Below are 27,635 nucleotides of genomic sequence, written 5' to 3' on the forward strand. Positions count from 1 at the left end.
ACATAAATACAGTACATCATGCAGAATGAGAGCATGTTTTCATTTATGTTTCCACGGAGACATAAATGAAACCATTGTTGCAGAGACAGAACGAGGCAGCGGAGCGGGGAAGTGATCACATCCTCTCGTGGTTTTGTGTGTTCAATTCCCACCCTGAGTGCATTGTGCAGTAAATCACATTATTATCTGTTGGCATCATTACTGTCAAGTTTTTAAAAAAAGAGTACAGAATGTTCAATAAGTGTTGACAGGGTGTCACGTATAAAAGGAATACATCACTGATGCTCATACGCCTAATGTTTGCAAACATGTATGCAGCAGTGCACAGGAAGTGGTCAACTCTTGAGATCAAAGTACAAACGTAACACATTTCCTGTTTGAGCCTATACACATCGGCTGCAGGTGAATCTCTTTGCGATCCTCACCTCGTTGCTGTCGTTCAGGTTGTTATGGGAATATTCTTCTCAATGACATTCATGGTTCCTCATAATTCTCCATCTCGACGACTGTCGGGAGTGATCAACATGACTATCGGATCAGACGTTAACGTTCTCCTCGGGGTGGAGTGTAAAAAAAACCTTCTCTTTGTCATTAAGTGCCATCGTCAGGTTTGGAATTTCCGTTTGGATTATGACCAAACAAATCTCAGCCTCCTCTCAGAACTGCAATCTCAAAGCGAAGCCTTATATGGTTTTTTTTTGGGGGGGGGGGGGGGGGGGGGGGGGGTGCGTTGGTTATACTAATTTGCCATCCTCGTGCACGCTCGCTGAAATACGCTCAGGTGAGCTCACGGTGCAGAGGAGAAATTGAGGATAATAAAGGCAAATGAATATTATCTCGACTGTGTTGATTTACTTGTGTGTGTTACTCATCCAGGGCAGTCCCTACAGCAATGCTATTGAGGATCACATAAAAACACACACATGATGGGTCACATGATACAGACGTTGTCACTCATTTCTCCCATTAAACTAAACAATATGAAAATAGAATCTTTTCAGCGTTTCTGTGTCGAGACGCAGTTGTATGGCTACACTGGGTGCCAACAAGAAGCTAAGCAAATCCATCCTCTTTCAACCGCAACACATGAAGTGACTCCTGCAATTTAAATCATATCAGCAGACATGGTCTTAAGCCTATCTTAAGGTAATCTTTTGATGCCGATTATCCTCACAATGGATTGTGTCCATCATCTACAAAGTGAAGAACAGCAGGGATGTCGTCCACACTGTCGCGTGACCTAACCGAAGCCATCCTCATCATGTCGTCCGACTCCACGTACTGGTGCAAGGTGCTGTAGAACTGTCCCTTAGTGCTGAATTTGTAGAGGCAGGAGATCTTCTCCCAGTCCTTGTTGGAAGGGGTGACGATGGGCGCGGGCGGCGTCTGGTTGAAGAAGCTCTGCAGGTTCCGGCCGGCGAGCTCCTTGGCGTGTTTGGCGGTGTACGTTTCCACCAGCTCGCTCTCCTCCTGGGCGTAGGCCCTCCAGAACTTGAGCTGCAGGTAGCTGATGGGGGAGGTGCACTGGGCCAGACAGTTCAGCAGCAGGTTGAACAACATGACCGAGGCAATGAGCAGCCAGCCCAGAATCTGTGGTCACCATCAACACACGGCATGGATTAATGCTTAAAATCATTCAACAACTTGATATTTGACACACGTTAGAAGGTGAAATGAGAGGAAGATAGATAGAGATAAATTACAAAAGAACAATGTTTTATGCAAATTTGCCTGTTGTTTAACTGACAGAAAATGGGTTGAAGTTGTGTACTGAAGGGCTGTAAGGACATGCTAGCTGTGATATGTTCCTGACCACTGTTTGAAAGATTATGAAGGTAAACGTGTTGTTCGTGGTTCAGAAAACTTCTAAAAAACACATGAGAAACACATCAATGAAAAGCATGAACCTGAACACTGACATTTGGAGAGAGAAGAAAACTGGTCAACAGTGATTTCAAAATCTTACAGTTTGAGTATTGAGTTTTGCAGAAAATCATTTTGCAGAAAATACACATCTTTCAAGACATTGGCTAGCTGCTGCACTTTCTTTCCGACATAAATGTGATCATGGCAAGATTGTTTGAGTATATGCAGTACGTACGGGTGTAATGGTTCACAAAATTCACGGTTCGGTACGTTTTTGATACAGCAAAAAAAAGTAGAAATATCCTTGATTTTTAAATAACACAATGATGTTCAATGTTTTTTGACTTTGAACAATGAGCCGTCTTCTGGGGTGTCTTCATAGCAGCATACAAAACAAAAGCATATTTTTTATAAAATAATGTGTAGTATTGTTGTAGTTAATTATTGTCACACCACTCACAATCACATGACATAAAGTGCTTGTTGGAGAGAGTGGGCGCAAGTTGTTCAGCACTGACCTGGGACTGAGCCTTCAGGTAGAGCAGGACATCCTCGATTTCAGCTGTCGGCACGCTGCTGTCTCCACAGGGGAACCTGTGCAGATTCTCACACTGGGCCGTGGAGTTCCTCTTTTCACACAGATGCTTGTTGAAGGCACCGATTCCCGTCATCAAACACTCGTAGTAGTTGCCGTTGAGCAGAGCCACAGCGATCCAGCTGGCGGGCGCCACCAGCGCTGTGGTGGTGATGTGGTAGAGTACCACTGCGGTGGCCCTCAGCCTCCTGCAGCTGCACGGTGAGGCCTTTGGCCGACACCGACCCGTCATCAGCTTCCACGTCCGCTGATTCAAAATGTAGCCCAACAGCAGCAGAGCCAGAGCAGGCACCAGCAGGAACACCATGCCGTATATGAAGTTCAGGTCATTGCAGGGGCAACTGAACACCGCCGAGGAGAAGATCTGCTCCCCTCCCGCCGTCAGCAGGGCCACCAGCCCGAAACCAAGGTTGCTCTGCTTGTTGGCAAAGTTCAGGACGACTCTGAACTTATCCATCTTCGACGGCAGCAACAGAGCGACTGTTTTCTAACTGTCATACTTTCATTTCCACTTTGTTCCACCTAACTTTGAACATTACTCGCCCACCCCCACCTTCCAAAACCACCACAACCCACATGTGTTATTCACTCAGTTCTGACGAATGAAAGGAGGACGCAGTAAGTTACAACAGCGGAGTCACTGAAAATTATTGATTTTTGAATCGACACAAACATACAAGACTAAAAGGGTTTAAAGAGAAATATGTTGAAAGGAAATCAAGGTCTGACGGTGAGATGTTTGGATACAGTTGAGTCACTGATGTCACCCAGTATGACGCATTATGAAGAGTATACAAATCAGATGCAAATGCATATGTATCTAATGTGCTCACTAGAATAGCAATGAATCTGTTACCGACATGACATGGAGGTTTGTTTTGTTTACAAATTATATTTTGTACACCTTTGAAATAAAAAACAAGACAATAAAGTGAGTGTGTTTTTTGCAGAAAGACACAATTGGCTGATAATATTTTGTATAAGTGCCAAAAGTCTGAAGTGAACAAAAAATCGATCTGAAAAAAAGAAATCTGAAGATTTTATTTGACACTGTAAAAGATTAAATCTGAATCTGAAAAAGAAAAGACCTCAAATGTCGTGAAAAATGTAAATAAACGATTCATTCAAAAGAATTCCAGAATTAAATCAAAATAATATTAAATTTGAAAAAAACAAACCCTTTTCCCACACTGTTTTTTTTTTCAGTGTTCAAGATCAAAAAGTGAACTTTCAGTTTCAAAGATTTTCTTCAAAATAACAAAACATTTGGCCCCGATTTCTCTTTCTCTCTCTCTCTCTCTATATATATATAAATATATATCTCCTGCCACTTCCATATCTGAGCGGGCGGGGGCGCTGTTGCCAATGACTCGTCGGCCGCAACCAGCGAAGAAGAATCTGTTTAGAGTGGAACAAACGGATTTCGGCCACAACATCAGCGTGAAACAAACTAACTGCTGCCTCTGCAATTTAAACGTCCGCGCTCCCGACCTACGGAATATCACGCATCACTATCTAATATAGTCTCATCCTCCACGGGGGGTTCTAACTGTCCGGAAAAACGAGCCCGGAATGGCAGAAAACGCAGGTAAGTGTGTCCGCTAACGCTAGCTGCGCGTAGCTAGCTGCGGGTAGTCATGGAGCTAGCTTGTATGTTCGTCAACGGACCGCGCTGTTAACTGCAGTTTTCTGGGGGGCGAATACGCGGCGAAGTAGTTTTGCGTAGAATCGGTCACTGGGCTGTGCTGTGCCCCTGTGGTCCCTGCGACCTCTCCCTCCCTCACGACCGTCTGTCACTGTTAGCTTAGCCGTGACGTGCGTTGTTGCCCCGAAGTCTCGTCCGGGGCAAAACTTCATTCACAAAAACAACACACACACACACACACACACACACACACACACACACACACACACACACACCCATCAATCAGACATGCACATGAAACTGGTGTGAAGTCGATCGACTGCAGCCGGAGCCAAAGAGGACTCTCTAAGATGTTGTCAAAGTTGAACGTCCGTGGATGTCAACATCTTTGAACGTGGCTCTCTGACCGTCACGTGATTCCAGGGGCCACTTCCATCACAGGTGCACCTGCCCCCCTCCATATGGATATGTGATCGGTCAATCATGCAGCAGCAGTTTCCTAAATCTTGAAGTCCCCCTTGAAGTATTTGATCGGCAGCCATGATCAGAGCTGTTTGGATTCTCTAAATGCATAGGAAAGGTGCTTCGATGCTTCCCTTCCTATCTCCTTTAGCATAGGGCACACTGGAGCTTCCAACGCCAAAGGAAAGTAGATATAGACGCCCCACGTGACGCGCCATGCACGGACGTAAACGATTCAATCTGAAGTAGAAGAAGAAGTGTAAATATGACCCAGAGGAGACGTCATCATGTAAGTCACCGTAACATATGAATCATTTACATCTGATGTCACACGGTGGTAAAACACTGAAATTGTAGTTCATCTTCAGAAATTTGTAGTTCATCTTCGGAATCACGCTATGATCAAATGTAACCGTAACTTACATGATGACGTATCTTCTGGATCATATTCATACTCTTCTTCTTCCTCTTTTACTTCAGATTTGATCGTTTACGTTTGTTCATGGCGCGTCACGTTAAATATTGCTGCCGCAATGAATTGTGGGGCGTCTGTTTCTCCTTTCCTCTCACATAGGAAGCTCCAGTGTACCCTATGCTAAAGGAGATAGGAAAGGAAGCGTTGAAGCACCTTTCCTAAACATTAAGAGAATCCGAACAGATCGAATCATGGTGCCGAGGTAATATTTCCGGGGTCACTTCAAGATTTAGGAAACTTCCTAAGCAAATGTGACAATTTGACCGCACCCGTGATCCCCTCCACTGGGACGTGATTTCCCTCCTGCAGAAAACTCGCTGGTCTGATCACAACCGATTGTCTTATAATGGGCGGGGTTTATACCATGACGTGGGAGAGAAACAACTCATGTAAACAACCAAGATGGCTGCCGCTGCCAAACGAGCATTTGACTAAAAGTACGAGATATTCTCACATTTCTCCCACAAAAAACAACAACAACACTGGGTCACAGACATTGTGGAGTCATCATCACAGACACATCTCCTCTGCTCTGGTCTGTTGCTCAACAGACGTCACATGATTCATTGCTCTCACTGGTTTCAGGTCTGTCCAATTGTGTCTGGAGGCTTTTTGGCTCTTAAATGAAAATTAACCGAGAGGTCCCAGACTAATACGTATTTGAGTATTGTTCTTCCCTTTTTTAACCTTGGTGAACACCATTGTAAGGATGTCGATATGATTTTCTCTCTTTCTTTTTCACTTTGATCAGAACAAGACGAGGCGAAACACGACGGCTCAATGTCCCCAGGAGTGACGGACCAAGAGAAAGAAATGGCGACCAGAGCATATGAAGCTTTTTCGGTAAAAAGACAAACAATTATCAAATAGTTGGCGATTAATTGAGTAGTCGATTACTGATCGATTAATCGATCAACTGTTGCAGCTGTATAAATTTGTCTGTTAATAACCTCATAAGATTTTATGAGGTTATGAAAGTCATGTTTCAAATATCAGAGGTTTTATGTTTAATTTAGTGAATTACTGATTCAATATGAATGAAAGTTGAGTCTCTGAAAGTGACGTGAAGCAATCCTTTTATCATATAAGTACAGGGTATGTTTTGATCCATGAATCATGTGAACAACATTGTCGTAGAAAGAAAAATTCTAATGTTGCAAATCAAACATTGGGTATTTGGTTGAAACGGGGTTCCTGTTTTTGTCCTCGCAGGCCGGCAAGTACGACGAGTCTCTCAAACACCTCGAGGCGCTGCAGGAGCTCAACAAAGAAGACTACAAGATCGCCATGAACAAAGCCGTTGTTGAGTTTTATAAAAGCGACCAGTCGACAACAGGGACTCTGAAGCAGACACTAATGACGATAAAGAACCAGGTAACTGCTGAGTTATTGTCTTTTTTAAGAAAAAATGGATAAAAAAGTTATTTTCCTTTTTTAAGAAAATCACTATTTTTCGCGTAGGCGTGATGTCGTCAATCATCCCGTCTTTTATTTTTCAGGTCCACACATCGGCGGAAGACGTCGACGGATTGGACGACGTCGAAAACAGTTTGCTTTACTATAATCAAGCCATCATCCACTATCACATGCGACAGTACTCTGAGGCCATTGCCATCGGAGAGAAGCTCTACCAATTTCTGGAACCGTTTGGTATGTTCTGAATGAGTCTATTTAATAATTAGATAATCATTCAACATGATTGACCTGATTTTTCTGGCATCAGGTCAGGAATCTAAAATCAAATTTCGACTTCCGAGTTTTGTGTAACCCAGCGTGATCTAGGTAGTTTATTTAGTAGCTTTGAGTGGCATTGCAGTCATCCTGTCTTTTTCCACCGGCAGAGAGGTTTGCTCAGGCCGTGTGCTTCCTGCTGGTGGACCTGTACCTGCTCACCTTCCAGCCGGAGAAGGCCCTCCACCTGCTGGCCGTGCTGGACAAACTCTCTGTGCAAGGCGGCAGCAGCAAGAATGGCAAAGGAGAGGTACGGTACCTCGCTGACAGAACGGTACAGTCTCACACAACAAGGTTGAATCATGCTGATTTTTTTTTTAAAAGCTGTGGATTTTGAGTGCTGTGCTTTGATTTGCAGAACAACAGTTCAAACAAAGACGGAGCCAACCAGAAAGCAGAATTCATGGCCATGATAGAGGCGGCCAAATCAAAGATGCACCAGGCAAGAGCGACATCCGCAGTGTCTCCTCGGTGTGAGTCTCCTTCGTGTCGACTCCGACCAACTTACTGACTATCGTTTTCTTTTACAGTACAAAGTCAGAGCCTACATTCAGATGAAGTCTTCCAAGGCCTGTAAAAGGGAGATCAAGTCGGTGATGAACACAGCGGGGAACGTGAGTCATCGTCACGTTTTAGTTCAGACAGTGTGACATCACTTGTGTTGAGCTGGGAACACACACACTTTGCGTTTTTTTTAGAAACACTGTTGTTAAACTCCAACTCACTGTCAGAGTACGTCGTCTGGGATGTGAAGCCAAAGCAACTTGACTGCTCACGCCGAGCATTTGAAATGCTCCTTCTGAGGCACAGAAGTTTGTGTTTACCATAGAAGAAGAACGCTGACACAACAGAAATGTGCGTAATCTGTGAGCTGAAACCTAAAAAAAAGAGGCACCGCTGTATATGGACTCACAGTGCGTGAGTCCATTTATAAACATTTAACAATAATCCTCCAGCAGTGAAGGGACCCTCCACCCGTAGTGATACGCTCCAACACACTGACTCTTTATTATATTTATATAGTATTTGTTTCTTATACTCAAAGCAGGGTTCCTACGCAGTATGGAAAAGTATGGAATTTGGTTTTAGTAATTTCCAAGTCTGGATAAGTCTGGAAAAAAGAAAAGCGAGTATGGAAAAATATTGTTTTTTCCAGACTGAAGTCTAAACAGACGTGAATCCAAAGATTTTAGATACTAATGATAATAATAGTTACTTAATAAACATCTAGCTATTTGTACTGACATCTATTATTTCTGACATCGGACCGCCCGACGGCCGCTTGCGAGCAATTAATCGCTGTTCGCTCGCAAACGACGCTCGACGAAGCCTAAAGAGTCGGACAGCTCGGGCTTTAATCGCACAATGTATGCCCAGCTTCAGCAGTGAGGATTGATGACCTCCCCCCCCCGGTTTTCTTCTGTGACCTCTTTTTCCCTTTTTCTCGCCTCCCATCAGTCTGCGCCCTCACTCTTCCTCAAGAGTAACTTTGAGTACCTGCGAGGAAACTACCGCAAAGCAGTGAAGCTGCTGAACAGCTCCAACATCGCGGAACATCCCGGCCCCATCAAGACAGGTGACGACCACTGTACCTCGCACAAATTCGAAAGCCTTGCCCTAAAAAAAAAAAATCTTTTGAGTTTGAATTAACCACGTCTTCTGTTCTGATTTGTCTCGTTCAGGTGAATGTGTTCGGTGTATGTTCTGGAACAATCTGGGCTGCATTCACTTTGCGATGGGGAAACACAACCTGGGCATTTTCTACTTCAAGAAGGCACTGCAAGAGAACGACCACACCTGCGCACAGCTGGGAGACGGCAACAACGGCCAAGGTGGGTCACACGGCAAGCATCGTGTCCTGACACTACTTCCTTTCATCAACGACTTACGTCCTGAAGGCCTGGAAGGTCTCAGCAGCTCCATTTGATTAAAAGCGGTTACAGTAGATTCATATCAAACCTTCCAAATAATTAATCAATATTAATATTAATGATTTTTCTGTTCATTTTAGTTCAAAGTTTTAGGTTTTAGGGCATTGACGCTGTTTACTTGACATGCGTGGGACAAATATTAATGTGTGCAAAGCAGTGGAAATAGATGTTGAATTTACGGAAGAAATGGCCAAGAGGAAGTAGATAGATGATAAAACAGAAGGGGCCACAGGACAGAACCCTGGGGAACACCGGTAGTGAATGGAAATAGCTGGGATTTGAATGTTTTGAGTTGGATGAACGGCCAGAAAGATTTGTGTCAGTGATTCCAATGGAGGTAACCAATATTTGAAACCGATATTTGTCTGGAGTAAAACAAGTGTCAGAATTTAGAATAACACAAACTGTCGACTTCCCCCCAGTGGAAATCCATTAACATGTTGGTCCTTCGATCATAACACGTGCATTTCTTGTGTTTGTTGTCTTTATCCTTCAGCTAAGAAGTTCACGGGGATTCCGATGTGCGCTCTACTTGCCAACAAGCGCTACGAGCTGCTCCACAACTGTGGCATCCAGCTGCTGCACATCGGCCGGCCTCTGGCGGCGTTCGAGTGTCTGATGGAGGCGGTGCAGGTTTACCATTCCAACCCTCGGCTGTGGCTGCGGCTCGCAGAATGCTGCATCGCCGCCATCAAAGGGGTAACGACTGAACCGACATCCGTCCTACTGTGTAGCTTATTAATTTTTTTTCCCAGATTTATCTTTTTTTAGTTCATTTTAAAGATAATGTGTCATTTTGCACATTGTAATATGCCTAAAAAGCTAAATATTTTCTAATAATGATTTGAGCTGCAACAGTCAATCGATTAGTAATCGATTACTGAATTAATTTCCAACTATTTTGATAATTGATTAATCTGTTCAAGTATTTTTATGGGAAAAAAGTCAAAATTCCCTGATTTCAGCTTCTTAAATGTGAATATTTACTGGTCTCTTTGCTCTTTTGTGACAGTAAACTAAATATCTTTGGTGTGTGGACAAACAAAACATCATCTTGGAGTTTTGAGAAACACAATCAATATTTTTCATCATTTTATGATATTTTATGGACAAAACAACTCATCGATTAATCGAGAAAAATAATCGATAGATTAATCAATAATGAAAATAATCATCAGTTGCAGACCTAATCATGATAATAGTTTTGCTTCGGCAATTATTCAGATGCTACCATGTTCTAAATGGTTTAAAGGATGAACAGAAAATCACAAAAACTTGTTTCCCGTCTCTTGTTTCCAGGGCTCGGAGCAGGAGAGTAAAGGTTTACCTTGTAAAAAAGGAATCGTTCAGTCTATCGTCGGGCAGGGTTACCACCGCAAGATCGTGCTGGCGTCACAGTCGACCCAAAATACCATCTACAGGTCAGTGTCCGTCCTCCAGTCCCGAACTGAGCTGAACTCTACATTCATTATACACTATATACGCTTACAAGCTGCAATACATTACAAGACTATTAACAACAATATAAACACTACAGTGATGATGATAATGATGATGAAGGTTAAATTCAAGAAGAAAGAGCTAAATTGTCGGTTGGAAGTCGTTGGAGATGCATTCGCAATGGATTATGGGACGAGTAGTTCCTTCGCTGTTAAAATAATTATGTACACAGTCTTGTACCTTTTGCCCTTTTTTTCCGTTTTCCCTTTTTTTTTGCTCCAAATAAAACGTTTTATGGTAACGATTCATCTCGTAGCTGATTGTCTTGGTTCCAGGATTAAAACTCTTTATATAAGTAATTTTATGAAACATCAATGGGAGTAAATGATTGAACGGGAAATTCACTTCCGGAACCAAAGCTGTTCAAGAAGTGTCCGCTTCCTGTTGCGCTCGTTACATGGTGTTATCGCTGTTTAAAAAAATCTAAAACTCGAATACCGCTACATACAACCAATGTCAGCAGCATTTCATTGTGCAAATGCGTTACGTCTTGTGTATGTGAATGTGCCTGATGCTCTTTGACCTCCTCTGCGTTTGTGTTTGTGTGTCTGTGTGCAGTGAGGGCCAGTCGGCAGCGATCCCAGTGGCCAGTATGGAGTTTGCAGCCATCTGCCTGAGGAACGCGTTGCTGCTGCTGCCTGAACACCAGCAGCCGGACGCCAAGACAGAGAACGGCTCCAAGAGCTTCAGTCAGTCGGCGAGCACAGAGAGTGGCAGCGAGAACAGTGACGCCTGCAGGTCAGACCCCCGACAATGACGTCGTAATTCAGTGATTCTCCTTCTGAGAAACAGCAACTGGCAGCAGTGAGAATCTAACACAGAGCAATGGGAACAGAGGAGGCGTCAACCGATACCGATTATTACTGATCTAAGAGACCGATAACCTCTGTCTGCCGTAAAAAAGAGTCAACATTTTAGAATAACACAAACTCTTAACACAAAACTTGTCTTAAAGCACATGTTTAGTTTTGTCTACTTTTTGTTATGCGACATATTGTCCCAGAAATGATTGCGATAAACAATATTATCGTAATTTTACTGAATCATGTGAGACACGAGTTGTGTTGCTGCTGAGAGAAATGTTATCCAAAGTTTAGACTTCTGTTTCGGCCTCAGACAAACAAGCAATTTTTAGACATGGTGCTTTTTAGAAAAATACTAAGAAATCCATATTTTCTGACATTTTATAAACCAAAACCACTGGTTTATTAATCATACGACAAGAACAGATGAGACTACAGAAGCATCGAGACTTTGCTGGACTGTTGTTGACGTTCATTCTCATGTCAACACACACATGTCGACACAATGGCTGTTATTGAGGTCAATAAAATTATTGATTTCATATTCATGCATCATACGATAAGTCGATAATTAAATTATCGTGACAGGCCTAGATATATTTAATACATCGAAGTTTTGACCTGACCTGAACACACGAAATGCAGGGAGCTGTCAGCAGCATTATTATGAAGCTTTGCTCAGCTTCATAATAACATGGACGGGACATTGATAAAGTCCAGAGAGTCGTGACTGCGGCTGCATCAGACACAAAGTAGCACATTTTAAAGTGAAATTATCTAATCGGTAAATCAGCTTTAAAGAAAATGGCCGATAATGATAATCATAAAAAATGGTGAATATCGGCGCCTATAATCGGTTCCCCCCCTACAACTGAGGCATCCCCCTTCACTTGGGTAATGTGGTCACGTTTTAAGTAAAGATCAGCTGGTTCCTCGTGGTGGAGATTAATGCGAATGTGAAAACACAGAACCACACTCGTAAGGAACAGTATTTAATTGGAATCGTTAATGTGACACACAGGATCAACTAATACAAACATAACAAGATGGCCGAAAATGTCCATATCGGTGGATATTTATCACAATATAATTATTACGATTAATGTCAGACTGTTTCTTTCCAGTTTTTAAAGACTGATTTTTTTTTCGCTCCTGTGGTTTCAAACTCTTCTTTATGGGAAGAGAATTGAACAATGACACTTTAGAAAACTGAGGTAGAAAATTGATGATGCATGAGCAATATGTCGATATACGTTGAGCTTTCGTTATATTGCTATCGATGAAAATTATATTGCGATCATTATTGTTAATGTTTTGTTACCCAGCAACTACATGATACGTTTTCCAAAGCTGCCAGTCTGCTCATATTCTCACATTGAAACACACACACACACGTTCTGATGGATGGTGTGTTTTACAGTGGGAAAGGTCCGGAGGCTGATAAGTTCTTGTCTGCAGCTCCATCGTCTCCTCTCAGAAAACAGGAGGTAGAAAATCTCAGGTAATGATTCTTCTCATCTCTTATTATTTCAGCTGAAACACGATTCATTATTAAGCAGCGCAAAAATTATAACATTCAGAATCCTCATTAGTGTCACGTCCACCCGTTTTCCGTGCAGGTGCTCCATCCTGGCCTGCAGCGCCTACGTGGCACTGGCATTGGGAGACAACCTGATGGCACTAAACCACGCTGAGAAGCTGCTCCATCAAACTAAGGTGTCTGGATCTCTTAAGTAAGTGATCCACTTACTTACCGCATCATCAAGGAGGAGGCCCTCTCTCCTCCGTTAGTTCACCTGCTCCGTTTCTCCACAGCAGCCACCAATGACCGACCACGCCGAAACGCTTTAGGGTTTAGTCCGAAAATCCTTTAAAAGTACCGAAGCGCTGAACTGCATAAAGGGGAATTAAAAATATCTTAGGTGTTTCTCGTTGTTATGACATGTTTTTCTCGTTATTAAGACATGTTTTTTGCGTTTTTACGCCATGTTTTTTCATTATAACAAGAAAGTTTCACGTTAAAATGCGATAATTATCCTGTTAAAATGTGATAATTATCTTGTTCTTAAGAAGTCGAAACCTACTGAAGAGTGTTTCGCCAAACATTTTAGGAAACAGGTCGATTTCGACTTCTTAAGAACTTACAGTCCCTCCACGTGTCTCTCCATCCTCTGCCTCCCAGATGAGACGTGAACAATGTGTTACAGATTTCGTTTTAATGAGAAAATTATCACGTTTTAACAATAAAAATGTGTCGTAATAACGAGAAACACCGAAGCTATTTTTTCCACTGTGACAGTTCCGTATAAAAGAACTTGGATGCAGTCGAATTGAAAAATTTTGCTGAGGAAGTTTCCCATGTCCTGAAATGACCCGTAAGTATTTCATCCGCAGCGATGATAAGAGCTGTTCGGATTCTCTGTTTCCTATCTCCTTTAGCATAGGGTACACTGGAGCTTCCTATGTGAAAGGAAAGGAAAAAAAGACGACCCACAAGTCATTGTGGCAGCTATATTTAACGTGACGCGCCATGAACAAACGTAAATAGAAGTAGAAGAAGTAGAAGAGTATGAATATGACCCAGAAAAGACACACCATCATATAAGTTTTTTTGTTGCTTCGGAAACGCAACGTCGATGACATCCGCTTTCGCATAATGACGTAGTTTAAATGTAAGTGGAGTCGGTTGACTTTTCCTAAATCCTATGAATCGTCCTTTACACCTTTCCTTGAACTTGTGACGTTTTCCACTGACGTCAATGAATAGTAGATAGGAAAGACAATCCCAAATCCACTCCCTGACTTGTCTTTGTGCTCGTCCTCATGTGTTCAGGTTCCTGGGTCATCTCTACGCTGCTGAAGCCCTCATCTCATTGGACAGGATCTCCGACGCCATCGCTCACCTCAACCCAGAGAATGTCAGCGACGTGTCGATGGGCGTGCTGAGCAGCGAACAAGACCAAGGTCTGTGGATTTAACTCGGTACGAGACACGACATGACTTGTAGTCGTGTTTCATTTATATCAATGTTTTTTTTTTCTTCCAACAGGGTCTGAGAAAGGAGATGAGCCTGTCGAGTCATGTGAGTATTTCTTTTTTGTAATGGATCCTTCAATCAAAAATCAACTACAGGACATTTAAACAAGAATTAATGGATATTAATTGTACATCATTACATAAAACTAAATTTAAAATCATCATCATCAGTTATGACTATGAAGGTTCCCTTCACGTATGTGAATATATGTGTGTTTGTGTGCAGCAGGGAAGCAGACTCCCCTGTGTTACCCCAGCAGTGTGACGTCAGCACGGGCCATGATGCTCTTCAACCTGGGCAGTGCCTACTGCCTGAGGAGCGAGTACGACAAGGCCCGCAAGTGCCTGCATCAGGTAACCGGGGCAACGGCAACATGACTTCTGCAGGTCCAGGAAATTACGTAGATTAAAGTCCCCCTCCACTCAAAAAAAAATTGACTACAAGGACTTGTATCTGGTGTTTTCACATTTCTCTCCTGGAGAAGGAGATTTCTATGTGACTTCTCTGCAATTTGAAATTCAAACGAATCCTGTTCAAGCTAGATTTTGGTACGTCACACATACAGAAAACCAATCGCTGTCGTATATGCAAATGTGAGGCAAAGAAAACCAGAAACTTCCAGTGCAGCAGAGGCAGCGCATCCACGAGAGGACGACCGGTGTCAGCAGACAGTGAGCGTTAGCATTAGCAGTTAGCATCCACGAGTGGACGGCAGGTGTGTTGTTAGCACTTGATGCGCACATTCTTCCAACGGTCAACCTAGCGCGAGCAGCTCGAAGGGCGGGGCACGCTGGTCTTTGAAATTTGCATATCATGAGATATCATGATATCATGATTCATAGTCTCAGAATTCCTCAATGAGGGAGAGAGAGTGGATTGTTTACAGCCCCATTTGAGAGTTGTTGTTTTTTTGAAACTTTTTTTTGGGTAAACAAAGTTAAACAAAATATATTAGGCATAGCAGATTATTTTTTGATATACTTTAAAACGTGACTGGAGGCGTGCTTTAAGATTATTTCAAAAGTCCAACTCAGAGAAACCCTGTTCTCTGAGTGTGGGAAAAGTTGTTTGTCTTAAGTCTCTCTTGTTAGTTTGACAGTGAGGTCATAATTCAGAGGTCATCCCAGTTATGATTTGTGGTTTATCTTCATCAGGCTGCATCTATGGTGAACACCAAGGAGATTCCACCTGAAGCGATCCTTCTGGGAGTCTACCTGGAGCTACAGAACGGTGAGAACTCCACAAGACGCTCGCTGACTATCTGATCTTAAAATTAACTCGGACGACCATGATATTCGATACAGTGGACCCCGCAATTCTGCTTCAGCGCCTTGAACTCTGTTAAGGCCTCAGAGGCACTGTTCTTAACTGATTTTAAAGTTGTCAATAGAGACGGAGGAGGTCCAGGTGATGTAGATATTCCACACGGAGTCCCTCATGGGTCAGTTCTCTGCCCACTGCTGATCAACTTGGTATATGCTCCCGCTTGGGACCATTGTTCAGCAGCAGGACAACATTTCATATCACTCATACGCTGATGATACACAGTTATACATATCTGTTCGGACCAACGACCTCAGCCCAGTCAATGACCTCATCCGATGCATTACTACCGATATCAAAATCTGGACGGCTCAAAACCTTCCGACAGCTAAATGAGGACAAAACCGAAAATCTTTTAGTAGGTCCCCGAGTCAACCCCCCTGTCCGTAAGACACTGTGAGCAAGCCAAAACAAAGAAGCATATATCAAATATCTCCAACATTGCCTTTTATAGTCATAGAAATATCTCCAAAATTAGAGAATTGATTTTAAATCTACGAACGGTGTAACTCCTTCCTACATGAGTGACATTTTCACAGAACACAGACCAGTTGGATCCCTTCGATCGTCATGTAAAGGTTTCACTTTACCCAGAATTCAAAGGATCGACTAGATCAAATTTGCATTCTACATGTTTTTATTAGAGCCCGACCGATATGGATTTTTGGGGTCCGATGCCGATATCGATAGACATCGGCCGATGTATATATATATATATTTATTTTTAAAATCTCTTAATGATGCATAATGACATTTATGACAGAAATGTAATTGAGGCTTGATATTTTAGTTAAACCATTAACTTTATCTTAGATAACTAGAAATTGAAAAAAAGACAAATACAACCAAATAAATAGAATTAAGAAAATAATAGTTTATTTTGCATAAAATCTAAGCATAAATGCACATTTAAAGGCTCATATCACCTGATAATATCGGTCGGGCTCTAGTTTTTATCCCATGTCTTGTCGTGTCATTTGTTTGCCTTTTGGTTTTTATGCTTGTCAAATGAAATGTGCCATGAACATAAACTCGACGTGACTGATGTTTGTGTGTGTGTGTGTGTGTGTGTGTCGTCAGGAAACACCCAACTGGCTTTGCAGATCATCAAGAGGAACCAGCTGCTGCCCACGGCGGTGCAGAGGGTCTCGCCAGACTCGCGCAAGAAACAGGCTCCGTCCTTCCAACCGCCATCATCCTTCACACAGGTTCAACGCAAATGAGCCTCCACACACACACACACACACACACTCACACTCACTCACACACACACACTCAGCATCAGCAGCCGTATGAAATGCGGGTGCGGCCGCTGACTGCTGAGTGACGTGTCCATGGACTGAGACAAGCCAAGCTTTTATTTCCATTTCACTACGGTATCTGTGTGTTGTCTTGAACAATGAAAATAAAATAAATTTTATTTACTATATGTGATGTGTAAGTATATTCTTGCTAGGTAAAGCCGCGGTGGATCACAGGAGATGTAATAGGGACATGCTGACGGCGCTCAGCAGAAAGATGGGAAGTGAGCTCTGATAAATATAAACACAGCTGTGTTTATATAATGAGCTGAACGCAGGTTGAACGTGATCACTGCTGTGAAATGTCAGCTGAAAATTCATAAAGTCAGCAAACATGCACGTAGGTATTAGAGCCCGACCGATATATCGGTTAGCCAATTGGCCGATATTAGCCTTTCACAGACATATCGGTATCGGCCAATATGTTTAGGGGCGGAACCAATTTTAACGGTCAACTGATATGAGCCTTTAAATGTGCATTTATGTTTAGACTTTACGTAAAATAAATGTTTATTTTCTTAATTCAAGTTCTATTTGGTTGTCATTTATGATAGTTTATGGTTGAACCAAATATCAAGCCTCAATTAAATTTCGTCATAAAGGGTTGATAATGACATCTTAGGAATCATTGAGATATATATATATATATATTTACACACACACATACACATATATATATATATATCGGCCGACGTATCAGTATCGGGAAACTTTTACTCCCTAATATCGATATCGGCATCGTCCCCCAAAAATAAATATCGGTCCTGCTCTAGTAGGTATGAGTGTATAAATGTCCAGGAAGCGCTGATCACGGCCCTGATCTTCAGGTATAAACATTGGTAATATTGTGGGAGTGTCTACGGGCCACTTCACTGTGTAGTGGTGCTGGGTTAGTCAGATGATGGGCAAGTCGGCAGGTGTGAGGCTGCGGCGGATTTGTCAAATTTTGCTTAGGAAGTTTCCTAAATCCTGAAATGACCTGGAAGTATTTCCGCAGGAGCCCTGATAAGAGCTGTTGGAATTCTCTAAATGCTTAGGAAAGGTGCTTCAATGCTTCCTTTCCTATCTCCTTTAGCATAGGGTACACTGGAGCTTCCTATGTGAAAGGAGAAATAGACCCCCCACAATTCATTGCGGCAGCGATATTTTACATGGCGCGCCATGTACGGACGTAAAGATTCAATCTGAAGAAGAAGAGTATGAATACGACCAAGAAGAGACGCACATCATCATGTAAGTTACATATGAATAATTTACATGTGATGTCACACAGTGTCATGGTGATAAATGAGTGGAGCAAAACATTCTCAATGTCACAACCTGTTCATTTCAGTTTCATTACCTAGATTATTGATTTTATTTCAATTCCAACCTCGGTAATGAATGTATATATATTTTTCACTGTGTTTCCTCAATGTTTAGCATGCATCAACACGCTAAAAGAACTCACAAGGCCAAGTCGCCTACAAGACGTTTTTTGTAGTCCATCTTCAGAAATGTGAAGTTTCACCACAACAGACGTACGTGGATAATATCTGCCATCGCATGATGACGTAATTTTGTGAAAGTCGCGTCCTCCTCGACACCTTTCCTTGACCTTGTGCCGTTTTCCACTGAGGTCAAGGAATAGTAGATAGGAAGGACCATCCCATCCACCCTGTCAGAGTGAAATCCTCCTCCGCTGCTGCAGCTACCTGGCTGTCTTTGTCACCTGTTGGTGAGAGTTGTGGATCCTTACCTGCTCATCTCTCCACCACGACTCTACGCCTCGATCCCGCCGGTTCTCCTCCCGTCCGTTCACAACCATCAGAACCTCCACCACACCCACTGGTGGATAATCCTGGTGTCTTTGGAAGTTGTGGAGAATATGGATGAAGATCAGAAGAGCTTGGTGCCTCCTCTTACGCCCGTAACGACAACTACTTTTTGTAGCACGATATATTGTCCAAGAAATTGTTGCGATAAACAATATTATCGTCCTTTTATGACCATTTCTTTATACTAAATTGTGTGATCTCGCCTCAGACAAAACAAATCAAGTTGTAGACATGGTGCCTTCAGGAAAAATACTAAGAAATCCATATTTTCGGACATTTTATCGAGCAAAGCAGTGATTTATTAATCATGCGACAAGAACAGGAACAGCGAGACTTTGTTGGACTGTTGTTGACATTCATTCTTGTCAACACACAGAAGGGCTGCTATTGAGGCCAAAAAAAGTATTGAGTTCTTATTCATGTATCGTACGAAAAGTCTATAATGTAGTTATCTTGAAAGGCATCCTCTGTTTGCACCTGATTTTGATATTCATTTTTTAATAATGGAACATAAACAACAGTATTTAATAGCATTTAATTTACAAAACCATCAACAACATCTGCTTCTCTGACTTTCTGTCAAAAAAACTAACATTTTATGCAGCATTAGTGTTTTTAATCGTTTTCATTTTCATCATTTCAATGATGTCCCCATGGGGGGAGCCCTCAATCTGACCATCCATTTCTCTTTCTCTTTGGCTCTTTCCAGCGGGAGGATAAAGTGCTTTTTGTTCCGAGTCCGCATTAATCTTGAACGAACCACCTCAGGTCTCCATCCGTTGTGACGTCCTGACATGTTGAAGATGTGTATAAGTGCTGCCAGAACAAACACCTCTGTCCGAGTCTGGACTGAGTGAAACCCTGTGTCTCTCTCTCTCTCTGGGAGTTCAGCTCTTCCAGTTCCAGGGGAGACACAGGTCCCCGTCCTGCATGACCGAGTAGAAGTGGGAGATGCAGACGTGGAAGCCTTGCATGAGGGGCGAGCGCTGCTCCACCAGCCTCTTGCAGCACTGGATCATCTGCCCGGAGCTGACGCTCGGCTCCTTGCTCAGACTCCCCAGAGACAGACTCTGGAGACAGAGCTTCACCGCAGCCTCCTCCTCCGCCTGCAGCCTGGACACAAGAGTCAATAACAAAGCTGACGCACCAGAATGAGGTGGCCGAGGTCGATCTGTGACGAGCGGCCGCGATCGTCGGACAGTATCTCAAGCCCTTTTCGGTTTTTCAGGTAACTAATGCCAAGAACACACTACACGGAGTCGTAAGATCTCCGTACCCTTCATACTAATAATACATTTATTTGTAAAGCCACACACCACAAGGTCCTTCAACAGGAGAAATGTCTCAGTTAGCTCACTGGGGTAGCGTCGGCGCCCCATGTGCAGAGGCTTGGGTCCTCCTGCTGCAGGTTCTTTGATGCATGTCCTCCCCACTCACTCCCCACTTTCACGCTGAATACTATTATGTCATCAAAGGCTTAAAAATCCCCAAAACTTTTTTTTAAAATAAATGTCTCCAAAGTACCTTAGTCGTGAGAGAATATGCGATACAACCCACGAAACAGGGATTGTTTGTCACTTTCTTACATATTGAAGGATACTCTTATATTGAAAGGGCAGAAACGGGAAGTAGTTTGAGCGGACGGTCTGTGCTGTGTGTGTGTTGTGTGGATGGAGAGAAAATGACTTGACGTATTAATATGTGGCTCGAGCTCACGTCATCTGTGGCGGTGAAAACGGACAACGCGACAGAAACAAGACCTGCGAATAGTCTCCGTGATGATTTGTTCAGAAACACAGAAAAGGAAAAGGCAGAGAATATCGGTGAAGAGTGTTGTTGTGCTACAGTTCCTCCCCTGTGTTTCAAGGCTCGCACTACAGGAGAGGGCTTCACACATTGCGAACGAGTGCCGGTGAACGAGCCCTGATTTCACACCGATCTTCCTCCGATTTGCGGCGAGCTCCAGGATTGGTCGGCGAGCGGGAAAAAAAATTGGCCTTAAAATCGCAGAGTGTAAACTCGGCATAAGACTTAAAGCCCCAGTGTGTAATTTTTGGCATCTGGTGGTAAAGTTGCAACCGCAACCAACTGAGCACCCGACAGGGGACACTTTATGGCGACGCACCGCTGATTCCATTTCCGGTTTCCGACAGCGTCTGAAAATTCAACTCGAATGCGACGTATTCTTGACCGTTTTGTGCAACAACCGTATTCAACGCGACGTAGCAACCATGGAGACTCACACGGAGGTCGGGTCCACCTCATGTAACTATATTTAACTCATTCAGAGTTGACGAAAAAACATTGTGATTATACATATATGAGCACATAGTTATGGACGATATATTAAATTTCTGTGAATGACTTCTTCTAAATATTACACACTGTAACTTTAATAGAACAAAGTGATACGTTTGACTCACCGGTTTCTCTGTTGTGTGCGCCGTCTGGCTTCGGCGGCGTGGCCCTGCAGGAAGACCTGCAGCCTGGGAGGGTCACAGTTGGCGGGGATGATGAAGTGACCCATCTCGTGAAGACTGGGGTTAGTGCGGTGGCTGCGATTGACACAAGTCAACAGATGATGTAGGACGCACGCAGCAGTGAGTCGTGTGTTCTGAGGCGTAGTGCTGAAGTGTTAACGTGTGACTGCTTACTTCTCCAATAAAATGGAGAGCCCCTGCAGGCTCCGGGGGTGCAGGCGGAGGTGTGGGGACACCAGCCTCTTGTGGAAGGTACTGAGGGTGCCGTAGTGCTCGGCGATGGGCTGAACTGGGCCCAGCCTCTCCACGTGGACCACCTGGGTGCCCCCCAGCAGGAGGCCGATCCTCTCCTTCAGCCAGTCCGTCTGCTGCTGCAGGCTGCGATAGCTGGGGAGCTGCTGGAACAGCTGCAGACACATACGAGCAGAGCAGGGCTCAGAAAAAAAAAGAGGAAACACTCAAGGTAAAATGTGACAACAGGAGCTCTGTCGCTTGCGTTTACTTTAATCCACTGACTGTGAACGTCCATGGTTCCCAGCATGATGTGTCCAGAGGCGTTCATCCCTGACTGGTCGGCAAACACAACAGTGTGTCCTGCACAGACGTTGGAGGAGAAGATTGAAGAGGAGCTTCATCCACTTAACGGGGCAGTAAGCGATTTTTGGAGAAAGCTCGTCTTTCTCTTCGTTGTTGTTGTTGTTGATGATTTTACTGCACTGGCCGACCCGCGAACCGGCCCTGAGAATGGACGCGCTACGCAAGTCGTAGCGTCTGTCGCTAGCATGTCTCTTAAGGTGTCTAAGAGTGATGTTGTTGAATGATGCGTTTACATGCAGTTTAAAAATCTGATTATATTCAGGTTACGGCAATACCCCGGTTTCTCAAACGCCATGTAATGTAGTTCTCACACCCCAGTTCACAGACCTAGATAACTGTGATTTTGACAAAAGTCGGGCGGAAGAAAAAGGCCTTATTCCGACCTGTTGTACGCTGGCAGAGCGCCACCTACTGTACCGGAGGCAGAGTTACTCCTGTCATTCTTCCCTCTACTCACTTAACCCTGTGAATATAAACGCTGTGACTGTTCTGAGGTGTCGTCCATTTTTTTGTTTTCGATTTCCGGGGCCTGGGCTGAGCCGAAAACCCGGATTTTTGGTCCGGCAGGGGCACAGAGCCGACAGCTAGCGGACCGTGAGGAAATATCCGAGGCAGAGTTTTACAAAACATGTATTGCTTTAGAATCACTTACTGCCCCTTTAAGTCTGTTTTGATTGCCCAACCCCCCCCCCACACACACACAAAAAAACTTGCACAGTTTAGCCCTCTAAGGAAAGGATGCAAATGAAGAATGTAAGGAGACAATTAAGACAAACAGGAAGCATCCTGAGGAGATCACAATGAAACCTGACATGTGTTTAGCTGTGGCGGCCCTTCAGTTAAAGTGAAAATAAATCACGAGCTGTGGTCAGGAAGACAGACCGTGTTTAGAGGCGTGGATCACTGTCCTCTGCTCACTGACACTCTGTACCTTGAAGGTGGATCAGAGCCTCTGGGTTCTGCTGAGACAGGCGGCTCAGACTCTGTAGCTGACAGCACCGGTGGGCCACTCCCCAGCTGCGCTGCCACCTGCACACCACACAGTCATAGTAACATGCTGTAAGATGTACACTACTGTCCGACTAGTTCATGCACACATTCCCAGTCCAGATCGGGAAACTATATCCAAATGAAACCAACGTGATGGAATCCAAAGGAGCCAGGACTGAGCTGCTGATTATTATGAACAAGGCTCATCGGATTGTTGAGACAGGGGCAAATAGACACATCCAGGTGGGCTACAGTGTTTGTCAGTGGAAGAACTGAGTACTGTACCTGATATCAGCCAGATTGAATCTGTGACACAGTTCCTTCTTCAGTCTCTTCAGCTCTTCTCTTCGGGGAAGACTAGCGTTGTGCTTCTTCGTGGCCTCGGGTTCGTTGTTCCTCAGCCACAAGCTGACAAAGAAAAGGAAACGTGAAGCCACTATGTCACGACGGACATTAGCATGGAGCAAGAAGACACACACACACACACACACACACACACACACACACACACACACACACACACACACACACACACACACACACACACACACACACACACACACACACACACACACACACACACACACACACACACACACACACACACACACACACACACACACACACACACACACTTCTCTCCTAACCCTGCCCCTAACCCTAAATCCAATTTTAACCCAAACCCTAAAATCAAGTCTTGACCCTCAAACATTGAAATTGCTAAAATGTCCTCACAACTTCAAAATGTCTTCAGAACGATGGTTTTGAACCAGAAGGACAAGGACAAGGACAAGTACACACACACACACACACACACACACACACACACACACACACACACACACACACACACACACACACACACACACACACACACACACACACACACACACACACACACACACACACACACACACACACACACACACACACACACACACACACACACACACTTCTCTCCTAACCCTGCCCCTAACCCTAAATCCAATTTTAACCCAAACCCTAAAATCAAGTCTTGACCCTCAAACATTGAAATTGCTAAAATGTCCTCACAACTTCAAAATGTCTTCAGAACGATGGTTTTGAACCAGAAGGACAAGGACAAGTACACACACACACACACACACACACACACACACACACACACACACACACACACACACACACACACACACGCACACACACGCACACACACGCACACACACGCACACACACACGCACACACAAAAGGCATAAGGGATTGTAGGCCTTGGTGAACAGGTGGGTTTTAAGGAGTTTTTAGAAAATGTCCAAAGAGGGGGCAAATTATTTGACCAAGGGAGACTATTTAGATGGTGAAAAGGGGGGTCCAAGCATTGAGCCTTGAGCCTTGAGGCATGCCTTGAACTGTTTGGTATATCTTTATTGAGGTATAACGCTGAGGTTTTATACAGTGGCCCACATTGGGTGCTATATGCTCGTGAGTTGAGGTTCCGTCTTACTAACCCGAGTGTCGGCTCCACTCGTCTGGCCTGCTGTAGCTCCTGCTCAGGGTCTGTGAAGCCAGTGAAGGTGTAGTAGCTCTTATCCCACCTGATAGGTCGGTAGAAAGGGACACCTGCTTCAGGTGGACTTTCACAGGTCTCTGTACTCGCTTTCAGTCCCTTCATGTGGTCCACCGACAGGCTGCAGGACTTTAAGATATTCACCACTGTGCTCAAGACATCTTGAGTATGCAGCGTGAAACTCACCGACCGGAACCCTGAGAACCAGACGGGAGATTTTTGAAGATAGAGGTCTTAAAACAGAACAAAAGAAACATGATGAGCAATATCAATGGAACCAGTACCTGAGATGAGGAGGTCTGGCTGCATGTCACCGCTGTCTTTTGTGTCCCTGACGTAAAAGGTGAGCTTCACAGGCTGAAGTGAGCGGGAGTCGGGCTTCTGCAGGTTTTCCAGATAGCCATTTAGTCTCTTTAATGAGTTCTCGTTTACTTCCTACAACACAACGTTGAATGTTCATGATCATAATCACAGATGTGCGATGAATATTGCTTAATAACCCACTATACCGAGACACATAAATGACTTACCCGTTCTCTGGGATGTTGACCAAAGAAGTCTGGATGGACGGCAAAATAAAATGGTCTGAGTGCGTAGACAGCATCTGCCCCCGACAGAGCTCTTTGCAGGACAAAACGTATGGCCACGCGTTTCCTCTGTAGCCTGCAGGGGGGGGGGGGGGGTTGTAATATTCACAGAAATGGAATATATTGTCCTTAACTATGTGTTCATATATGTATAATCACCTGCAACAAAGAACAGGTTGTTCTGAATGTTTCTTGTCAACTTTGAATGAGTACAATATAGTTTTGTGAGGTGGACCCGACCTCCGTATGAGTCTCCATGTTTTCTACGTCGTGTTGAATACAGTTGTTGCACAAAATGGTCCAGAATAAATCTCATTCGTGTTGAAAATCAGCCCCACCATAAAGTGTCCCCTGTTGGTTGCTCAGTTGGTTGCAGTTCATTAAGGAAAATCTCTTCGTTAGCCGTGGACTCTCTGACGTCGGCTTTGTCATGCTGTCAAATCTCTACGTCAACATGTCTGACCAACGACTGCTCATGTTCCTTAAGCCAATAAGGCAGATTGTTAAATATCATTGAAAGTATCACCTACTATTTTGTGTCCCATTACCACCATAACCTACATATTGTCCTCTGGAGGTTCCTGTCCTATTTCCACCTATTTCCACATCGATCGCCAAAAAAGAAAGAGAGAAATCTCTATGTTATACCTCAGCAAATGTTTTTTTTTCCTTTTATATTTGATATCTCATTATTGAACTATAGTCAGAGCTGCTGGGGGGGTATCGCCACACTCTTTTGTGTCGAAAACAACAAATGTAACAAATCATTATTTTGATTATCGTTCAATCTATCACTTGTTTTTCAGAACAGAACTGGACAGGCGGCCTTTGCAAACGTTAACTCTAGTTGAGGAGACTGAAGTGCTTTGATGTCTGGACTAATCGGTGCATCGACAGTCATCAACGATGAGATCAGGAGCATCTGGAGCAAGAGCTTTTTAATGAGGTTAAATGTTCTCACTATTACAATCTGAAGGTCATAATGTGTATGGTATAGCGCATCTGTGACACAATGTTCTTTTGCAATCGATTCGTTTGATTTAGGTGTCGGTGTGTCAGACGGCTGTCTCACAGATATGATGGATCGCCATCATACTCTCATACTGTGTACAGAGCTGGTACAACAGCTACAGGTGGAACCATTACACCACCACGTCGTCGTCGTCGTCTCAGATCAGTGTTACCTGAGGCTGCATCGCAGGAGCGAGTTCACAGACATGGCCGGCGCTGCTCGTCATCAGATCGGCGTTGAAGTCACGGCCTCTCCGGCCTGTCCATCAGCAGCGCAGCCGTCACGGGAGGCGCCATGATCTCCCCGACGTGTCGTCACCCTGCGTCCCGGGAAAATGAATTAATTCAAGCAGGAGGAAATCACTGACTTTGCAGGGACGTTCTAAAACGCTTCATGTTTTAACGTGACTAAATGTTACAAACCAGCGATCAATAAGCGACAAATTTCTCAGACAAGCTTAGTCATAAACACTTACGCCTCATGTTATTATGGACATTTCCTTACGCGATATATCGTCCCCCCACCCCGGAATGATCGTGATTTACACAATATTACTGTCCCTTTAAGACAATTTTTTAAAATACTGAATTTATGTGAGCTTGCGTTTTATTGGTCCTACACGATTTGAGTGAAATGTCATCCAACATTTTTTGAAAAAATACTGAGAAAAAATTCATGTTTTCGGACATTTCATAGAGCAAACCAGTGATTTATGAATCATGCGACCAGAGCAGATGAGAGAACAGGAGGAGCGAGACTTTGCCGGACTGTTGTTGGCCCACTCTATCCCATGTCAACAGACACACACGTCGACGCCGTGGCTGTCACTGGACTTCACGATGATGTAATCGTCGTGACGGGCCTCAGTGCAGCCGGTTTACGGAACAAACGCGCAGAGATAATGCGTAACGTCCTACGGAAGCCGACAGGTCCGTGCTTCGGCGTTGTTTGAGAGTCCAAATTAACGACGCACACAGAAACTATGGCCGCACTTCGCGACTCCAGCGAGCGTCTCTAGCCGTCGACAGCTCCGCACGGCGGCTGTGAAACGTATCGCGGTTCGTGCGCCCTCCTCCTCACCGTGGCTCCTCACAGTCCGCACCGCCGAGTGACCTTCCCCTTCCCCTGCCTTCTTCTTCTACTTCTTCTTCTTCTTCTACTTCTTCTTCTACTTCTTCTACTTCTTCTTCTACTTCTTCTTCTGTTGCTGCTTCGTCTGCCCCCGGCTGGACCGGAGGAGCAGCGTCCGTCTGAGGCCGAGCAGACTGCTTTGCGCATGCGCGTTGTCGCGTCGCCTGGGAATTCCAAGGATGGCGGACAGTGACGTAACATCTCGCATATTTTTTGGTTGGTTTTTGTTTTTGTTTTTTTTTGTCACATTTAAAGCTTTAAAAATGCTGCGTTTGATTTGGTTACGGTTGTACACTACGTTTAACATCTAACGATGCCTTTTTTTTCCGAACCTCAACCAATCAGAACGGACAGTATATTGGTTTTAAAAACAAAAGATCACTACAGACGATCTCTCTTCCGTCACTTTGCCGCCAATTTGCAGCAGAAGGTGACGATACTGCGCCTGGTCACCATTAAAACGAAGAATTTGATTGATCGGTTGATTTTGATTCATCTGGAACCATCGACAAAAACAAAAAACAAAAATCAGATAAAAATACAAAGACAAAAACACAATCAGATAAATCGCTCAAAACAAGGATGCGTTTGAAAAGGAACAGGGAAAAGTATAGTGCTTATATAGTCGTACCCCAACTTTATGATATTATATTATTGCAAAAAACAAAACGAATATGTGGATATATGCTGCATGTATATATGCAGGTCATACAATAGCGTACTGTACAACAATACACAAAGTAATTGCAAAATATTATATTTAGATTTTCTCCTTTCTGTAGTGGTCAAATATTATTTTCTTGTATCT

General features: G+C 43.8%; 3 protein-coding genes across 10 annotated transcripts; 1 reads left to right on the forward strand and 2 right to left on the reverse strand.

Moving 5' to 3' along the window:
• Nucleotides 1–713: 713 nt before the first annotated feature.
• calhm6 (calcium homeostasis modulator family member 6) lies at nt 714–2,985 on the reverse strand. The gene is made up of 2 exons (XM_035607612.2): nt 2,385–2,985; nt 714–1,590 (listed from the first exon to the last, which is right to left on the reverse strand). The coding sequence occupies exons 1-2, from the start codon at nt 2,916–2,918 to the stop codon at nt 1,171–1,173; spliced, it is 954 nt and encodes a 317-aa protein (XP_035463505.1). The 5' UTR covers nt 2,919–2,985; the 3' UTR covers nt 714–1,170.
• An 844-nt stretch (nt 2,986–3,829) lies between these two features.
• On the forward strand, nt 3,830–16,797 carry cnot10 (CCR4-NOT transcription complex, subunit 10). Of its 3 annotated transcripts, none has more exons than XM_035607548.2 (19): nt 3,830–4,049; nt 5,795–5,886; nt 6,256–6,417; nt 6,543–6,693; nt 6,885–7,048; nt 7,133–7,216; nt 7,305–7,388; nt 8,233–8,350; nt 8,457–8,606; nt 9,202–9,404; nt 10,005–10,126; nt 10,764–10,943; nt 12,429–12,509; nt 12,628–12,741; nt 13,842–13,972; nt 14,058–14,090; nt 14,274–14,398; nt 15,200–15,275; nt 16,449–16,797. In XM_035607548.2, the coding sequence occupies exons 1-19, from the start codon at nt 4,034–4,036 to the stop codon at nt 16,589–16,591; spliced, it is 2,229 nt and encodes a 742-aa protein (XP_035463441.1). In that variant the 5' UTR covers nt 3,830–4,033; the 3' UTR covers nt 16,592–16,797. The 3 variants fall into 3 exon arrangements, with proteins under 3 accessions (XP_035463441.1, XP_035463440.1, XP_035463442.1); XM_035607547.2 differs by having other exon boundaries at nt 3,831–4,049; nt 14,271–14,398; XM_035607549.2 differs by having other exon boundaries at nt 3,831–4,049; nt 6,885–7,024; nt 14,271–14,398.
• A 2,205-nt stretch (nt 16,798–19,002) lies between these two features.
• On the reverse strand, nt 19,003–26,925 carry tcaim (T cell activation inhibitor, mitochondrial). Of its 6 annotated transcripts, none has more exons than XM_035607569.2 (11): nt 26,777–26,925; nt 25,869–26,015; nt 24,628–24,760; nt 24,382–24,532; nt 24,039–24,294; nt 22,839–22,961; nt 22,495–22,592; nt 21,469–21,560; nt 21,141–21,373; nt 20,910–21,041; nt 19,003–19,624 (listed from the first exon to the last, which is right to left on the reverse strand). In XM_035607569.2, exons 2-11 carry the CDS (start codon nt 25,901–25,903, stop codon nt 19,231–19,233), a joined length of 1,647 nt encoding a protein of 548 aa, XP_035463462.2. In that variant the 5' UTR covers nt 25,904–26,015; nt 26,777–26,925; the 3' UTR covers nt 19,003–19,230. The 6 variants fall into 6 exon arrangements, with proteins under 6 accessions (XP_035463462.2, XP_035463465.2, XP_035463464.2 ...); XM_035607572.2 differs by having other exon boundaries at nt 26,790–26,863; XM_035607571.2 differs by having other exon boundaries at nt 26,670–26,811.
• Nucleotides 26,926–27,635: the final 710 nt, after the last annotated feature.

The sequence above is a fragment of the Scophthalmus maximus genome, chromosome 10 (assembly GCF_022379125.1).
Source record: "Scophthalmus maximus strain ysfricsl-2021 chromosome 10, ASM2237912v1, whole genome shotgun sequence".
Classification (NCBI taxonomy): domain Eukaryota; kingdom Metazoa; phylum Chordata; class Actinopteri; order Pleuronectiformes; family Scophthalmidae; genus Scophthalmus; species Scophthalmus maximus.